Below are 15,029 nucleotides of genomic sequence, written 5' to 3'. Positions count from 1 at the left end.
CTTGTGGTTCATGATCTTTCCATAGGTTTCCACCAGGGACTCTGCATAGAAAGGAGTCTCGCCGTACAGCATTTCATACATGCAGACGCCCAGGGACCACCAGTCGCACTCAGGTCCATACTTGCCTTTCCCATCCTCCATAGCCTGGAGGATTTCTGGAGAGATGTAGTCTGGAGTCCCCACCGCCACGGAGGACTGGACCTAACAGGGACAAAACAAAAGTCAAGAACTGATCCAAAAAATGGCACATGAGAGACAAAACCTCAAGTACAGAACTTAAGTGTTCAAGTTCAGCCTGCATGCTAATGAAAGTAATGATGATGAGTTACAGGCTGAAGTCTTGGAAAATATAACTGCTCCAGCAAACAACCAAACAAAGAGCATATTGAACTTTCAGACCCCCACTACAGGACGAATTCCCTTGTCTACACAGTTTTGTTTGGAGCTCTGTTTCAACCTAATTCACATATTGAGAATTCACATTGGATGCTGAATCCTAAATTAAAAACAAGGCAGTGAATTAGTACATAGAAATGATTGTCATGATTAAGTGCCAAAATTTTCACAGTGGAAGAGAAAAAGCAGATGTTGGAATTCAGATCCATCACTCATTGGCATCATCTCTCTTTCTTATTCAGGAAGTTGCTTTAATACAGATGAAACACCAAAGAAATACACTCTTATCATTCAAAGCCTCAATCTAGATGAAGAAGTGTCCAACAAGCCCTACATTTATTTCTTCAAATTGTCGTATAACCTCATTAGTATATTAGCATTGGAGGAACAAACCCAGGCCTGTCTTTGATCATCTATTTCATCCTGTCATTTTTCTTTTACATAACACCTGAGGGAAATTTTTTTTTCTTGCTGGGAGAATTGCCTGAATCATAAAGTGCAGGCACAGCCAAGCCGCTGAACCACACACTCCTCTTGGGAGACCCCCGGGGGTTGACAAGGAGGTCAAGTAAAGCTCTGGTATGTTTGCTTTGGACCGAAGGAGGCATCAGCAGCAGTGTGGTAAAAACTTACTGTCCCATCCTCCATGAGCTTGAGGCAGGAGCCGAAGTCGGCCAGGCGGATGTGGCCGTTCATATCCAACAGAATGTTGTCGGGCTTAATGTCCCTGAAAGAAGGCAGAGAAAGAAGACGAGGGGGGTGGTGGGGAGAAAGAAGAAGGAAGAGACAAATTGAGCGAGAGATCCCTCAGTACAATGAGGAAGATGAAGAAAACAAGACATTCTTCCAAACAAAACAATACCTATGGGACATTCACACACAAGCCTGATCTTATATTACAGTGCAACCATCAGTTATCAGCTAATTAAATTACATAACCTGAGGAAATTTCACTGTCTAAACTTGCTTCTAAAGCTAGTGCATAATAATTCAGATACATTTGTGATTCAATTAAGTGTAATTTACCCCTGCACATTTATCAGCAGCATGACAACTCCAAATTCACCAAAAAGAGAAAAGAATAAACACTAGAAATAATTGGACTTGTGTTGTGGGAGTGTGTGTGTGTGTGTATGTGTTTGCAGGACACAGCTTTTTAAAACACACACACACACACACACACACAAACATGCAGTCTGTTTGAGGAAATATGCAACGCACAAACACTCCCACTCACAGAAAAAGACCCTGTGTCCTAAACAGACAACCTCCCTTTTTCACTTTTCCAACAATATTTGTGTTTGTGGACGGAGACAGACTGGGTGGGGGGTTACTGACAACACATTCTTTCACAGATGTGTACACGGTGGCCACTGTAGAATTCCATCTCAACCTGCATCTGTTCTACATTACTACTGCTGATGATATGTTTATAATATAGATACTGAGACTGTGGCTTGATTCCAGTTGGTAGGAGTCATTGCTACATAGCAGCAAAACCGGCTGGAACACATCAATATTCATCAGCTATTTTCACTATTTAACCAGAAAACGAGGTTTTTAGAGTTCATTTTTCCTCTACATTAGGAGTATTTTAAAGATAGACTTGTCCCAAAAGTATTAGTTGAGGTTTGCGTTATTTACAACTTCATAAAACATTTGTCTACTTCCTACAAGGTACCAAAGCGAAGGTAACTTCAGCTTCTGTGTCCCCGCAAACAATTTGGAACTTACCCTAAAAGGGAATAAGGTGCAGGAGACAGGTGGTCACTGACAGGTGGTTTGCGTTGGGCTGCTGGTGCTATTGTCTTACACAGCAGTCTAAGTGTTCTAATGTAGATTCCAGGCCTGAAACTACAGCCAGGCCTGGTTTAAGTCCAGTATCTGGTGGGTGATTCTCAGCTTGTGTTTCTTGAGTAATTCCTGGAACAAAAAGCCTTTTGCCTCTTTTTCTTCCGTGACCCTCTGGTGTCAGTGTTAATATTTTTAATTATATGAGTATTTAGTTAAAATACACAATATAATGAATGTGAAAACATACAAAATAACCCCAATGATTGCTGGCCTGGACTGGTATGAAATGGGAGATGCCACTGTATCCCACCATCAGGGCTAAATATAGCCTGTCCTTGTCTGACCATTCCACTGATTTCCCTTGAGGGCAGACCGTGTCGAGCCCTATGTCTGAGGCCCTCTTATCAACACACTGAACCACAATACGGGTCAATACACATGGTATGGAGGGCACATAAAAACTCTTTGAGTACACACAGTACATGTAGAAAGCCACAAATGACACCAGTTACAGGGGATGGTGTGTGTGTTTAACTCATAAGTCAGCTTAAACAGACACTCACAGAGTTGACGTCACAAGTTACAGAACTGACCTGGTGCCAGTTCTTCTGGGCAGCAGTGTGAGAATGGCTCTGCTTAAAATAATAAACCAGATGTCCACCACAAGCACACACATACACGCACTCTCTAGCCCTAACTCATGCACAAACACACCAATAGCAGACTGATACTAATACTAAATTAGGGCTGATATTTTCATTATCAATTAATCTGTCAATCATTTTCTCGAGTAATCGTTGTCTGGTCCATTAAATTTCAGTAAATGGTGAAAAATGTTGAAAGCCGTTTCCTAAAGCACGAGGTGACGTCCTCAAAGGTCTTGTTTTTGTCCACAACTCAAAGATGTCCAGTTCACTGCCATAGAGGACTAAAGAAACCAGACTTCAGATATGTTTCCTTAAAAAATGACTCAAAACAATTACTTTAATAGTTGACAACTAACTGATTAACTGACTAATTATTGCAGCTCTAATACTAATAAGAAGATGGGTGTAGAGATTAAACCCCAACAAGGAGATAAAACAGAAGCTCAACACATTAAAGAAAGTCAAACTCCACAGCCTCCTATCTTTGCTAATCTCTAACTTGCACTATTTCAACCATTACAGTGTTACAGTGTGTGCATTTTTAGATTTGGCTTCAAACAGACCAAGACACACAAAGCTGTGTCTAATAAAACTTTCACTGACGTCACAAATAAATTCCAGTGCTTTCTCGTAGATAGTAACCAATGTATTAAAGTTTCCTGGCAAAACAATCAATTTTTGCCAGATAACAAAACATCAGGAAGTAGAAGCTAATCAGTTAAAGCTCATGAAATTCCCATATTCCACTTCCAATATTCCTTAAATGCTTCTCAACTGCGCAATAAATACACAAGACTGTTGCCCTAGCCTGAGAAGTTTTTTTTGTTTAAGAGTGAACAGACATGAATTGGCTTTGAAAAGGCCTTTGATGTGTCTGTCTTCAGCTAGAGATCTCTTCAAAGCCAGATGTGGAGCCCCTGTCATTTTCCAGTAGTGTTAATAGTCCCATCCCATGGGGCTGGAGCAGGGGGTGGGCTAGCTATCTCTTTGCTTCACATACGCCACTAAATCACCAGCCTATAAAACCTTGGATTAAAAGTAATATGTGCACATATGTGACTTGTATAGACACATAAAAGTCAGGCTCCGAAAATAATTTATAAATTGACACTTCCTTTTACCAAATCCCTGTTTGCATCATAGGTTACTTAGAAGTCTTTTTATAGATCTTGGCTGCTCTCAGATGAGTTCCAGATTGGACATCACTTAATTACAAAATTAGATACTGTATATATTCTTTTGGGTGGAAAACACATACTGGACCCAGGTGCATACATTCACCCAACCAAACATTCACACTGCTGGCAAAAGTGGAGCAAATCATACTGTTTTGCTCGTGTCAGACCTCTAAGTTTTTTCAAATGACAGCATGAACAGCATAAATCACATGGAATCTGATCTTTTCAATTCTCATTTGGGCCACTTTCATATGTGGTCCATGTAACCTCAGTGTGAACAGCCATATAAAAACGCATTTCACTTTTTACGTCACTTTAAAATTAGTGTCATGTGCACAAATAGGATAAATATGCATGTGTAGGATGCTGTTGACACAAATTCCCACCAATGATTTCACACTATTCCTCTGATACAGGTGGTGGTAATATGCCAAGAAATAAAGCAATATACCAGCAAAGGCAGAGACAAAGAAGACTTCAGGCGAGTAAGCATGTATGTCAAAGGGCAGGTTTCAAAACTTTCAATAAACTGGCTTTGCAAATCTCATCATTCAAGGCAGTTGTTCTCAAGGATATACAAAGTACCTTCCGGTGAGAAATACTGAAGGTAAATAGAAACTCTATTTACAAGTAAACACTACAGGGTATCTTTTTGTCTTGGTGGACACCTTTCTTTTTCACAACATTTTTCAGTTGGTGGTGGTGGATATCATTTTTTACTTCCTCTTTGTAGCCACTTCAGGGGCGGCTCAGAGGCAGGGCGGGTCGTTCCTTAATTGGAAGGTTGTGGGTTCGATCCCCGGCTCCTGGTGCCACATGTTGAAGTATCCTTGAGCAAGATACTGAACCCCAAATTGCTCCCGATGCCGTGCATCGGTGTGTGAATGTGTGTGAAAGGGTGAATGTGGCACATAGTGTAAAAGCGCTTTGAGTGGTCGGAAGACTTGAAAGGCGCTATACAAGTACAGGACTGTGATCACTAATGTGGTTATCTATTACCCCAACAGGCATGTGACCTCTGCACACAGAATCTGGATTACCTTGACAGAAGGAGATCTTACAATTCATGAATGACACCCTATAACACTTGGACTAGACTGTGAGCATGAGGATCTGTGTTTTTATGTGTGTGTAGAGAGAGAGAGAGAGAGAGAGAGAGAGAGAGAGAGAGAGAGAGAGAGAGAGAGAGAGGAGAGAGAGAAGAAGAGAGACACAGACAGACAGACAGACAGACAGACAGACAGACAGACACACACCTCAATAGCTGGAAGGCCTTAATCGGCTCCAGAGAATTCTGGTGTGCCAAAAAGCAGACAGCGACAGCGTGAGTTGACCCTTACCTGTCCATGTGTGTGTGTAAATGTGTGTGGCAGACGAACAGCACAGTGGCTGTAAGGGAAGGGGTTTGGTGCTGCTATTGATAAACCATTTAGTACTCAGCAAAGCTCCAGTCTGCCCACTCCCCTCTTTACAGCAATTGTGTCTGTACCACCTTCCTCCTCTCCCAAATATACCTGACCTCTCTGTCTCTGTCAGACACTTTATATCTTCTTGTCTTTAAAAATTTGTCTCCCTCCGATTGTGGTGGTGAGCCCACTGATGATCAGGGAAGCCACATAAAAGCCTCACACTACATGAGGCTAACAGCACAAGACCTGACTCACATTTAGCCTTCCACACATGGAAAAACCTAAAAACCTAAAAGAGGTGGTGGTGCTAAGCTAGTGCTAGGCTACGCTAGTTAGCGTAGCTAATTGGGCTACTGTGTCACAGGTCTCCTGCAGTCTTAAGGAGCAGTGCAGAGACGAGAATAGAGGGAGGTAATCTCTTCTAAGACCACAGCATCCATCTGTGAGGGCCATCTGGACACCACCTCACAATGCACACACACACACACACACACACACACACACACACACACACACACACACACACACACACACACACACACACACACACACACACACACACACACACACACACACACACACACACACACACACACACACACACACACACACACACACACGGCAACACTGGAAACTGCACAGACTAGGCATGTCCACATGGCTCGAGCCCAGCATTTGTTAACTAATGGTTCAAAGAACTGCTGCCTGTGTGACTTCTGGCATCACTTGATACCGACACACACACACAGCGCGCACACACACTTACTTTTAAAATATTGTGTCCATTTCATTCAAATTGGGGAATACCTCTAACATCAAAGAAGTCAATTATAGACTTGTATATAGAATGTGAATGAAGCTTTCTTGATAAATGATGTTTAAATGTGTGTAACGCGGCGAGTGGGAACCCAGTTCTCTCTTTGATCACTGGGCTGTGAAGAGACACATGGCCCTGATCAATAATAAAACAGACAAAGGCGGCAATCAATAGGAAAACACACATGAGCACACACATACACACAATTACACAGTACTCTACAGTAGTAAGACCCCACTCAGAACAGATGTCAACTGTCACACCCTCACATGACATCTTATTAAATGCAAGTATGTCTTGTTATTCATCTTTCTCACTCCATGAACAAAACAAATCCCCTCCCCTCACACACACACACACACACACACACACACACACACACACACACACACACACACACACACACACACACACACACACACACACACACACACACACACACACACACACACACACACACACACACACACACACACACACACACACACACACACACACACACACACCCATGGCAGACAGATGTGGTGCTAGAGGCAGCACAAAGCCATGCTGAGTTGGCCTATTGAAATGTTTGTCAGGCCCCTCTGGGAGGCCACGCAGATCACTGACCACTGAATAAATGAACACATACACACGCAGTCTTCCCTTCGGGTCTGACTCCAACACACGCTGCCTCTCATGGGACTCAGCCGAGGGGGACAGAAGGTTGACCTCAAGGCTCTTTGCTCTTCACTTTATTCATCTGGGCTCTTTTCAACTTCATCAGTGTCAACAGGACGGCAAATATTAATTTTAAATGGACCAGCATTGTGGCAAAGTCAACTACTTCACAACACAAGAAAAAAGCAAAGAATTAGGTGACCTAAAATGCCAGATTGTTTCTACAGAGAAAGTCATCCCTTTATTATATTTGATTGTATGAGGCCATTGGGGCAATGTTGCACATCAATAGGCACTAGGGCTTCCTCATAATTTCTAGAAACAACAGACAATGGAGTGCCACGCACGCAGACACATAAACTCAAACAGTACACTAAACAGACATTACAGCTTCACAAAACAGCAAAAATAAGGCAGTGATATAAACATATTGAAGCACCATATCTTGTGTACTATGTCTGGGATGCTACTTGAATGTTAGGAAGAGCCCTGGTGGGGATCTGGAGTCGATGACTGGGCAGTGAAATATTCCTCTTTACATTATTATGACAGGAGTATGTAAATGTTTTCTCTTTTTTTTTTCCCCAACACTTTGCAAACCAAAAGAAAAACTCAGTCCCATCCAGAGACCTAGAACACATCAAACATTAACTCATGATCTATTTCACATTCTAACCCACAACTACCATATTGTCCTGAAAATAAGACAATATTTTTTTCTGGAAATTGTATTATCAAAAGTGGGTCTGTAGTATTTTTGAGACTAAGCATTTACATCTACTGCTCTTACACAGTGAGTCCGTTACATCAAGAGTGTTGAATTATGGGTTGTTTGTGACCTAAATGTTGCTAGGCTACTGAGTTCCTTGCTCTGTTTATAGTGAGTCTGTCAGCACTTAAGTGTTTAGTTAGCCCAGTTTAACATAAAGGAGGTTCTTAGGGCTTGTGTAGCGTGTTTTGCTAACATGGAGGAAATGCAACGAGTCTTTAGAGCTGAAACACACTCGAGACTGAATCATCTGTCAAGCAGCCAAGAATTTCCAGTGTAACTGAATGTCATGATGAGGAACTCAAGAGGAGAAATTGATAACTGCCTGAACAAAACATTCTGAGCGCTTCCACGAGTGTAATAATTAAGAGAATGAAGGAATGTCTAGCAGCACAGATATGCAATTCATGCTGACTACCTTACCCTTAGTCTGGGAAAACTCAGGACTAGGCTGACTGATATTGTAGCTGTTAAAAGGATAAAAGCTTACAACAGAAAATCTGTATCCACTGGTTAATAAATTATAAATGGAGAGTGACTATAGTTTGACATACTGTCTTATAATTGGCTTCTGTATTTTCATTGAAATGTGACAATACGTGTTTAACATGGTATCTGCCTGCTCAAATGTTTCTTATCTTCAGAAAGTCTTTTTCAAGTACAAGTGGTAGAGGGACGTCTTCTATATTTGGCCAATAGGGTATTTTTAAGGACTTTGCTAATAGGAAACTGTCATCACAGACCATTAAAAGTTGCGATTCCCAAGAGAAAGTAAAGCCACAACCTACCCATTTATATTCCCCAACAGTAAGATGGTTGTGTGTGTGTGTGTGTGTGTGTGTGTGTGTGTGTGTGACTGAGCCATGAGTAGAGGGTGGATGGTTTTGTGTTTAATGGACATTAGAGTCTTTAAATTATAGGGTTAATGCATTGTACTCTAACTTAGTCATAAGAATAGGAAACACACATACACACCATCACCGAGATAAACAACACACCCTCATGCACATGCACCCAAACTCACGCACACACATACACACTCAGACGGGCCTAGCCAGCAGGACACACCCTCCTCAGGGGACCTGCCTAACCGTCTCCACCCTCTACAAAGCAAGCATACAAATCTCTCACGAGTGCGTGTGTTAAGTGAGAAGAGAGAGCAAAGGAGGAGTTGGGGGGGTTGGTACATAGGGGGAGGTAACAGCACCACACCCCCACCCACACACCTCCCATACCCCATCATTACTGTCCCAAAGCGTCCACGAGGGGACTTAAAGAGAAACAGTGCTGTCCCCTCCTCCCTGTCCTTATTTCCTTCCATCCACTCCTCCGTCTCCGCTGTCACCGCCAACCCCCACCCACGGCCCCCAGATAACACCATGCAATTAGTGGCTCCCCGCTCTCTTCTCATTCACTCCCTTTCTTCACATATACATTTATATCTACATCTCTCTATAACTCTGCCGTCGTCTCTCAGTGCGTCTCTTTCCGTCTGACTTTCCAGTGGCGTATTAGAGATCAGAGCAACTACAGACACACCCAAAACGTTCTTGCACCAAGTAGCCTTGCTTTATCCTACCCCTTCTCTGACCCTCCCTTGTTCTCTATCCATCTCTCATCTTTCCCTTCGTCTATCCATCCTCCCCTTGTTCCTTGAACACAATTGCTGTGACAAGCCCCCGGCAAAAGAAAGATTATAATTTTTGTTAACATGCCACTTCCTATCCAACTTCCTGCTCCCAAAGGGCATCTTCTATTGGCTGAAAAAATCTTTTAGCATGTATCTTATAGAAGAAAACGGTTTCAAGAGTGATGGGGTGGAAAAAGTTTGTCTTAAATTGGGTTTAATTCAGTTAAATTAGTTAATGAAAACATTGCAGGGACTTGAATGTAAAATGAGCAATAACAGTGGTGGAAATTAAGTATATTTATTCTCATACTGTCCTCCAGTACATTTCAGAGGGAAACATTGTACCTTTTACTGTACTACATTTATCTGACAGGTAAAGTTACTATTTACTTTTACGATTAAGATTTTACATTAAAACACATAATAAAATACAATGCATTCCAATAGATTTCAAATTTCAGATGTCTACTGCTGTTAGCAGTTCCACCAAAGACTTAAAGAACAGTTTGAGGTAAGTCTCCAATGTTTCACAATTCCTTGTCCCAGGTTAAAGAAAAGTCTAAAAAGTAAATAAAACCTTTTGTAGCATTCCTTTTTTTTCTTTGTTCCTTCCCCATTAATCGTCTCCCAACCACTGCAACCCCTAGGACAGGAACTGTTGTATTGAACTACCTGACTGCATATAAAGTAGTTAAAGCTAGCTCCACTTAAAAAAAAAAATCTTTCATATTTAGTAAGTGTCATCAGGGGCCACAGTAAAAGGCATTAGCCTTTTACTACTTTTACTCAATTCTTTAAACCTGCAATAAGTGCATTTTTTGGCCACTTGGGGGCAGCTGAAACAAGAGTTGTGAACACATAACATTGATATATTATTGATATATATAAGTTGATATGGTGAACAGTTGCTTATTTACACATTTGAAGTCGTGTTTATAGCCACCTAATGAAAATCCAACATTCGTTTTAGCTCTGTTTTTGGTCTCTACCAACTGGCTCATTAGTATTGTCACACTGCTTTGAGTCCATGCTGCTGGTAATACTACTACACTTTTACTTAAGTAGGATTTTGAGCACCTTTACTTGTAATGTCATGTGGTGTTAGTACTTAAGGATCTGAGCAATTCTTACAGCACTTCATATTTTCTAAAGCAATAAAACACACACACACACACACACACACACACACACACACACACACACACACACACACACACACACACACACACACACACACACACACACACACACACACACACACAAATGTGAATGTTCAAGAATGAAATAATAACACACACACACAGGAACACAAACTAATATACTCTATAATTAGTCAGCGGTATTGACTACCTTCAGCGATGACTGAAGACAAACATGTGCACACACACGCGCTACACTACTTTCATTTCTTTTCATTTAGCTGCAGTGGCTCCCCACAGCTGAATAATTGCCCACGCAGCAAGAATAATGTAAACACAGTGAACATCCATCAACAGCTCAGTCTGTTGCTCTCCAAAAAATAATTACAGACACACTCTCATTCTGCCTGCGCCTCACCTGTGGACGTAGTGTAGCTGGTGAACGGAGTCGATGGCCAGCACCATCTCTGCCAGGTAGAACTTGGCCATCTCCTCCGGCAGCCGGTCCTCAAACTTACTGAGCAGAGTCAGCAGATCACCACCCACATAGTAGTCCATGACCAGGTACTAAAGAGAAAGAGAGACAGACAGAGAGAATTAACATGAGAGAGATGAGATATATATATCAATGACAGGTGCTGGAAAAGAAATGAACAAAAAAGGTGCAGAAAGGAAAAACCCAATTTAGGCCAAAATAAGATCAGTGTAGTGTGAATCAGTGAGATGATTTATTTAGAAAGCAATACAAGAAACTCTCACAAGAAAGTCAAAAATATACCGCCCTCCATTCCCCCACTCTCCTCTCCCATTTTTTCTCACAGTATCATTACTACAGAGGGGCACTGAGGCAGCGAGGCCTAAATGGTTCTTAACTTTTGAGGCTTTTCCTAAAAATAGACTGGCTGGACGGGCAGCGGTGTATATTTTTAAAGCCCTGGGGAGTGTCCAGGGTAAAGCATTTGTTGTGAGAATGTGGGAAATGGAATGGCAAGCAGTCCTGGCATTTGAACTCAGGGTCACAGGGAGAGGACAGACTGTCAGGTTAGAGAAAGAACGATTGCCTCCAGCAGCCAATCAAAGCGAGAAAGAGCCTGGCCCACAACCAGTCAGCGAGCTCCAAAGTCATTCTTTTGGTCTTTTACATAAATGTTTTTTTGCCCGTGTTGCCTTCTGTTGCCCAATTTCCTACGATTCTAAGTCATGTTGTGTTTTGTGGTGAGAAGTGAATGTGCTGGTCAGCCTTTGGCAGGTCACCAGCCATTATGCGGAGGTGGTGCCGTTTTCTATAAATGAACTGGCCAGTGTAATGGTGAAAGTGGCAGGTGGAGCTACGCAGTAACAAGACTGTGGTTGTTACTTTGGAAAGTACCAAAGTTTGAATGTGCTGAAATGTATGAAGTAAGGAGTCTGATACATCAGATAAGTAAAAGGTTAAAAGTTCCCAAAGAAAAGCTCTTTCTGGGAATACACTTGTGGTGGTAGGTGGAAAAAAATCAATTTCCTGCTCATGAATATACACACACATACAGAGAGAAGAAGAAAGAGAACGGTATGTTACCAGATTATTGTCGTCCTGGAAGGCGTAGTGCAGGGTGGTGATCCACTGGCAGTCCCCGTTTACCAACACATCCCGCTCCTCCCGAAAACATGCCGTCTAAAGAAAGATGCAATAAAGTTTATACCCAAGAATAAAATGTTGCACATACTGACAACAATATGAGAGAATGGCAGTTCAATTTTCAGTTGTACATGTGAGAATGTGTCAAGCATATGTGCCAGTTATCTATATTTATAACCATGTTACACCTACACCACTTAACCCTCTATCAGAGAGGATTTTTCATGCAGTGTCCTGAGCAAGAAAACTGGAATGCCTTCCTCATCAGTGTCATGCAATCCTGGTTCTAACATTCTCTGGTGCAAGACACCTCTGGGTCCATCTAGTAAGAGGTCAAACATCAGGATCTTCTACAGAACCGCGTGCTTGGAGCTAAGAGGGATTCAATGTGGAGGCTTGAGGACATCTTAGCATGGAGTTGCTAGCTAATCTTGTAGCTCAGTGCTGTCTGGCAGTGTTTACATTTATGTAACCTAGTCAGTCTGCGATAACCTGATTTCTTACACATAATGTAAACAGGAAACCCCTTAATTGAATGAAACCTGATTAACACAGCTAGATTTTTGCTAGAGAAACCTGATAAAACCTTTTTAGAATCCAATTAAGGTTAACTAGAGTGCATCTAATAAAGACCCAGGACATGAAAACTGTACTGAAATAGCAGTGCAAAGAAAAGGAAAGACCTGTAGCGGTAGATCCTTACATCCAAAATAATTAAATTCAAAATCCAACAAAACAAAATTAAAACTAAAATAAGCTTCCACGGCTAAACAGTAGAGTTTTTGTAAAAGTGAAACGCACAGAAAAAATGTGTGATGTCTTAAAACACACCCTGACCTCTCACTGTTCCGTCAGTCCAAATGCTCGACCAAAAACTCCTCAGGCTACAACATCCTACATAACTCATGGCTGCATTGGTTCAAAAATACAGTACAAGATAGAGAGGGAATCTGATTACTGATCAGTTTCACATAAACAGAGGTATTTTCGTTTTATTGGAAGTTGTCTTCTGATGTCCCGCCTTAACATGATGACCCAGTGATCAGATGTCTGCATGTAACCGTATTGCAGATCCTTTCTCAGTATTCTACACAATACTGCTGGGTAAATGGATTTATAATATAAATTAACTCTACCATCCAAACATGGCCTCTAACTTTGCACAGTATTTTAAACACTACTTTGATGTTCTCTGTCTACAACAACGATTACATGCTTAGTGTCCACTGTATACAGTACATCTGTTGCTCTACATTGTTTCCCACGTCCAGGCGTTTATACACACACAGACACACACACACACACACACACACACACACACAGACACACAGACACACACACACACACACACACACACACACACACACACACACACACACACACACACACACACACACACACACACACACACACACACACACAGACACAGACACAGACACAGACACAGACACACACACAGACACACACACAGACACACACACGACCATTTCTGGCCTGTGACGTATGAGGCATGAAGATTGAAGACCCATGGGACCAACAGGAATGTCAGACTGTCAGGAAGAGGTCGATGAGAAAAACATGCAGCTCAAGCAGCGACGTGTTCTGAAAGCATTTATCAATGATGGCCTGATTTGAGGGTGGATAAATGAGGGTTGTGGCTTATCTTGACAGCAGACACTTTGTTTTTTAAATTAAATAATAAATATTATTTTCTTTAAAGATTTCTGCAACATTGCTGAAATAGTCCGGTATCCAAAACCAGTAGAACTGGTGCATGCCACCAAAAATTTTAAAAGCCAGAGTGTGAATCTCACCTCAGCTCGCTTAAGCATCTCCCACTTGTTGAGAATCTTCATGGCGAATACCTTGTCAGTGTTTCTCACTTTTACAACTGCAACCTGCAAAGACAGAAGAGTTGGAGTGTTAAAACAAACTGTTTTCATTATTTGTGTGACAGCAAAGCTGGTCAAAGAATGTGAAGAACGTTAAAAACACAGACCAATAGGAAAATACCAGACAGATTTAATATCTTATACCCGAAGAGACAGGAAAAACAAATGCAAGAACTGCACAACGATAATTCATCTGTGATCATATTTCATAGTCCTACAAATAACAATCGTACAATTTAGAAAGTGCAAAAAAAACCTCTTTGAACAGTCATGATTAATAACAATGATTAAGATTGTAGCCATCATTTTCTTTTACTGAAAAAGTTGTGTTGTGGTAGAACAATAAAAAAACAAGAGGGAGTTCATCTCAGCACATAAAAATCATTAGCAAAACAAGATAAGATGCAGGGTGGAGGACTAGATTGAGAAAGATCTGTCGTATCATGAAACAGGATGAAGTTGAACAGGAAGAGAAAAAGAGGGGATATTGGAGGAGGACAGGAGGAGGGAGCAGGGGGGAAGGAGACTGGAGGAAGGAGAAGCTGTGGTAAAGAACAGGACAGAATGTGGAGAAGCAGGGTAAGCAGAGTATAGTCAAGGAGGGGAAGTGAAAAGCCAGGGCAGGAAGTGACCACAGACACTAAAGTGCTGACCTAAAGGGCCAACAGATGCACTCCACCTGGACACACACACACACACACACACACACACACACACACACACACACACACACACACACACACACACACACACACACACACACACACACACACACACACACACACACACACACACACACACACAGACACACACACACACACAGACACACAGACACACAGACACACAGACACAGACCCTTAAATATGATTCATGTTTCCTACAAGCGAGAGAAAAATCTGGACGCTCCTCTAATCACTGTGTCCAATGATTTGTAAATGGGCACAGATCAATAGCGAATGGACAGATTTGTGCAGATGTGATGGTTTGGAAGGAAGGAAGTCGCTGCTCGCACATTATTGATGTGGTCTTCACTATTAAAAATCAAAAACAAGCCACTAAAGCTTTGCGTGCCATTAACTA

At 41.7% G+C, this 15,029-nt stretch overlaps 1 protein-coding gene across 7 annotated transcripts in view; it reads right to left on the bottom strand.

Moving 5' to 3' along the window:
* cdc42bpab (CDC42 binding protein kinase alpha (DMPK-like) b) overlaps window positions 1-15,029 on the bottom strand; it is a 73,858-nt gene that overhangs the window by 26,558 nt on the left and 32,271 nt on the right. For all 7 annotated transcript variants that reach the window (XM_051409590.1, XM_051409589.1, XM_051409592.1 and 4 more), the window contains exons 3-7: window positions 13,872-13,955; window positions 11,998-12,093; window positions 10,858-11,006; window positions 1,030-1,123; window positions 1-201 (exon numbers count right to left, since the gene is read on the bottom strand). In XM_051409590.1, the coding sequence (XP_051265550.1) occupies window positions 1-201; window positions 1,030-1,123; window positions 10,858-11,006; window positions 11,998-12,093; window positions 13,872-13,955 (624 nt within the window). The remainder of the gene's footprint in view (window positions 202-1,029; window positions 1,124-10,857; window positions 11,007-11,997; window positions 12,094-13,871; window positions 13,956-15,029) is intronic.

This window comes from Dicentrarchus labrax, unplaced genomic scaffold, assembly GCF_905237075.1.
Source record: "Dicentrarchus labrax unplaced genomic scaffold, dlabrax2021, whole genome shotgun sequence".
In the NCBI taxonomy this organism is placed as follows: domain Eukaryota; kingdom Metazoa; phylum Chordata; class Actinopteri; family Moronidae; genus Dicentrarchus; species Dicentrarchus labrax.
The sequence above is the reverse complement of the archived record's forward strand: the minus strand, read 5'-3'. Positions and strand labels throughout refer to the sequence as shown.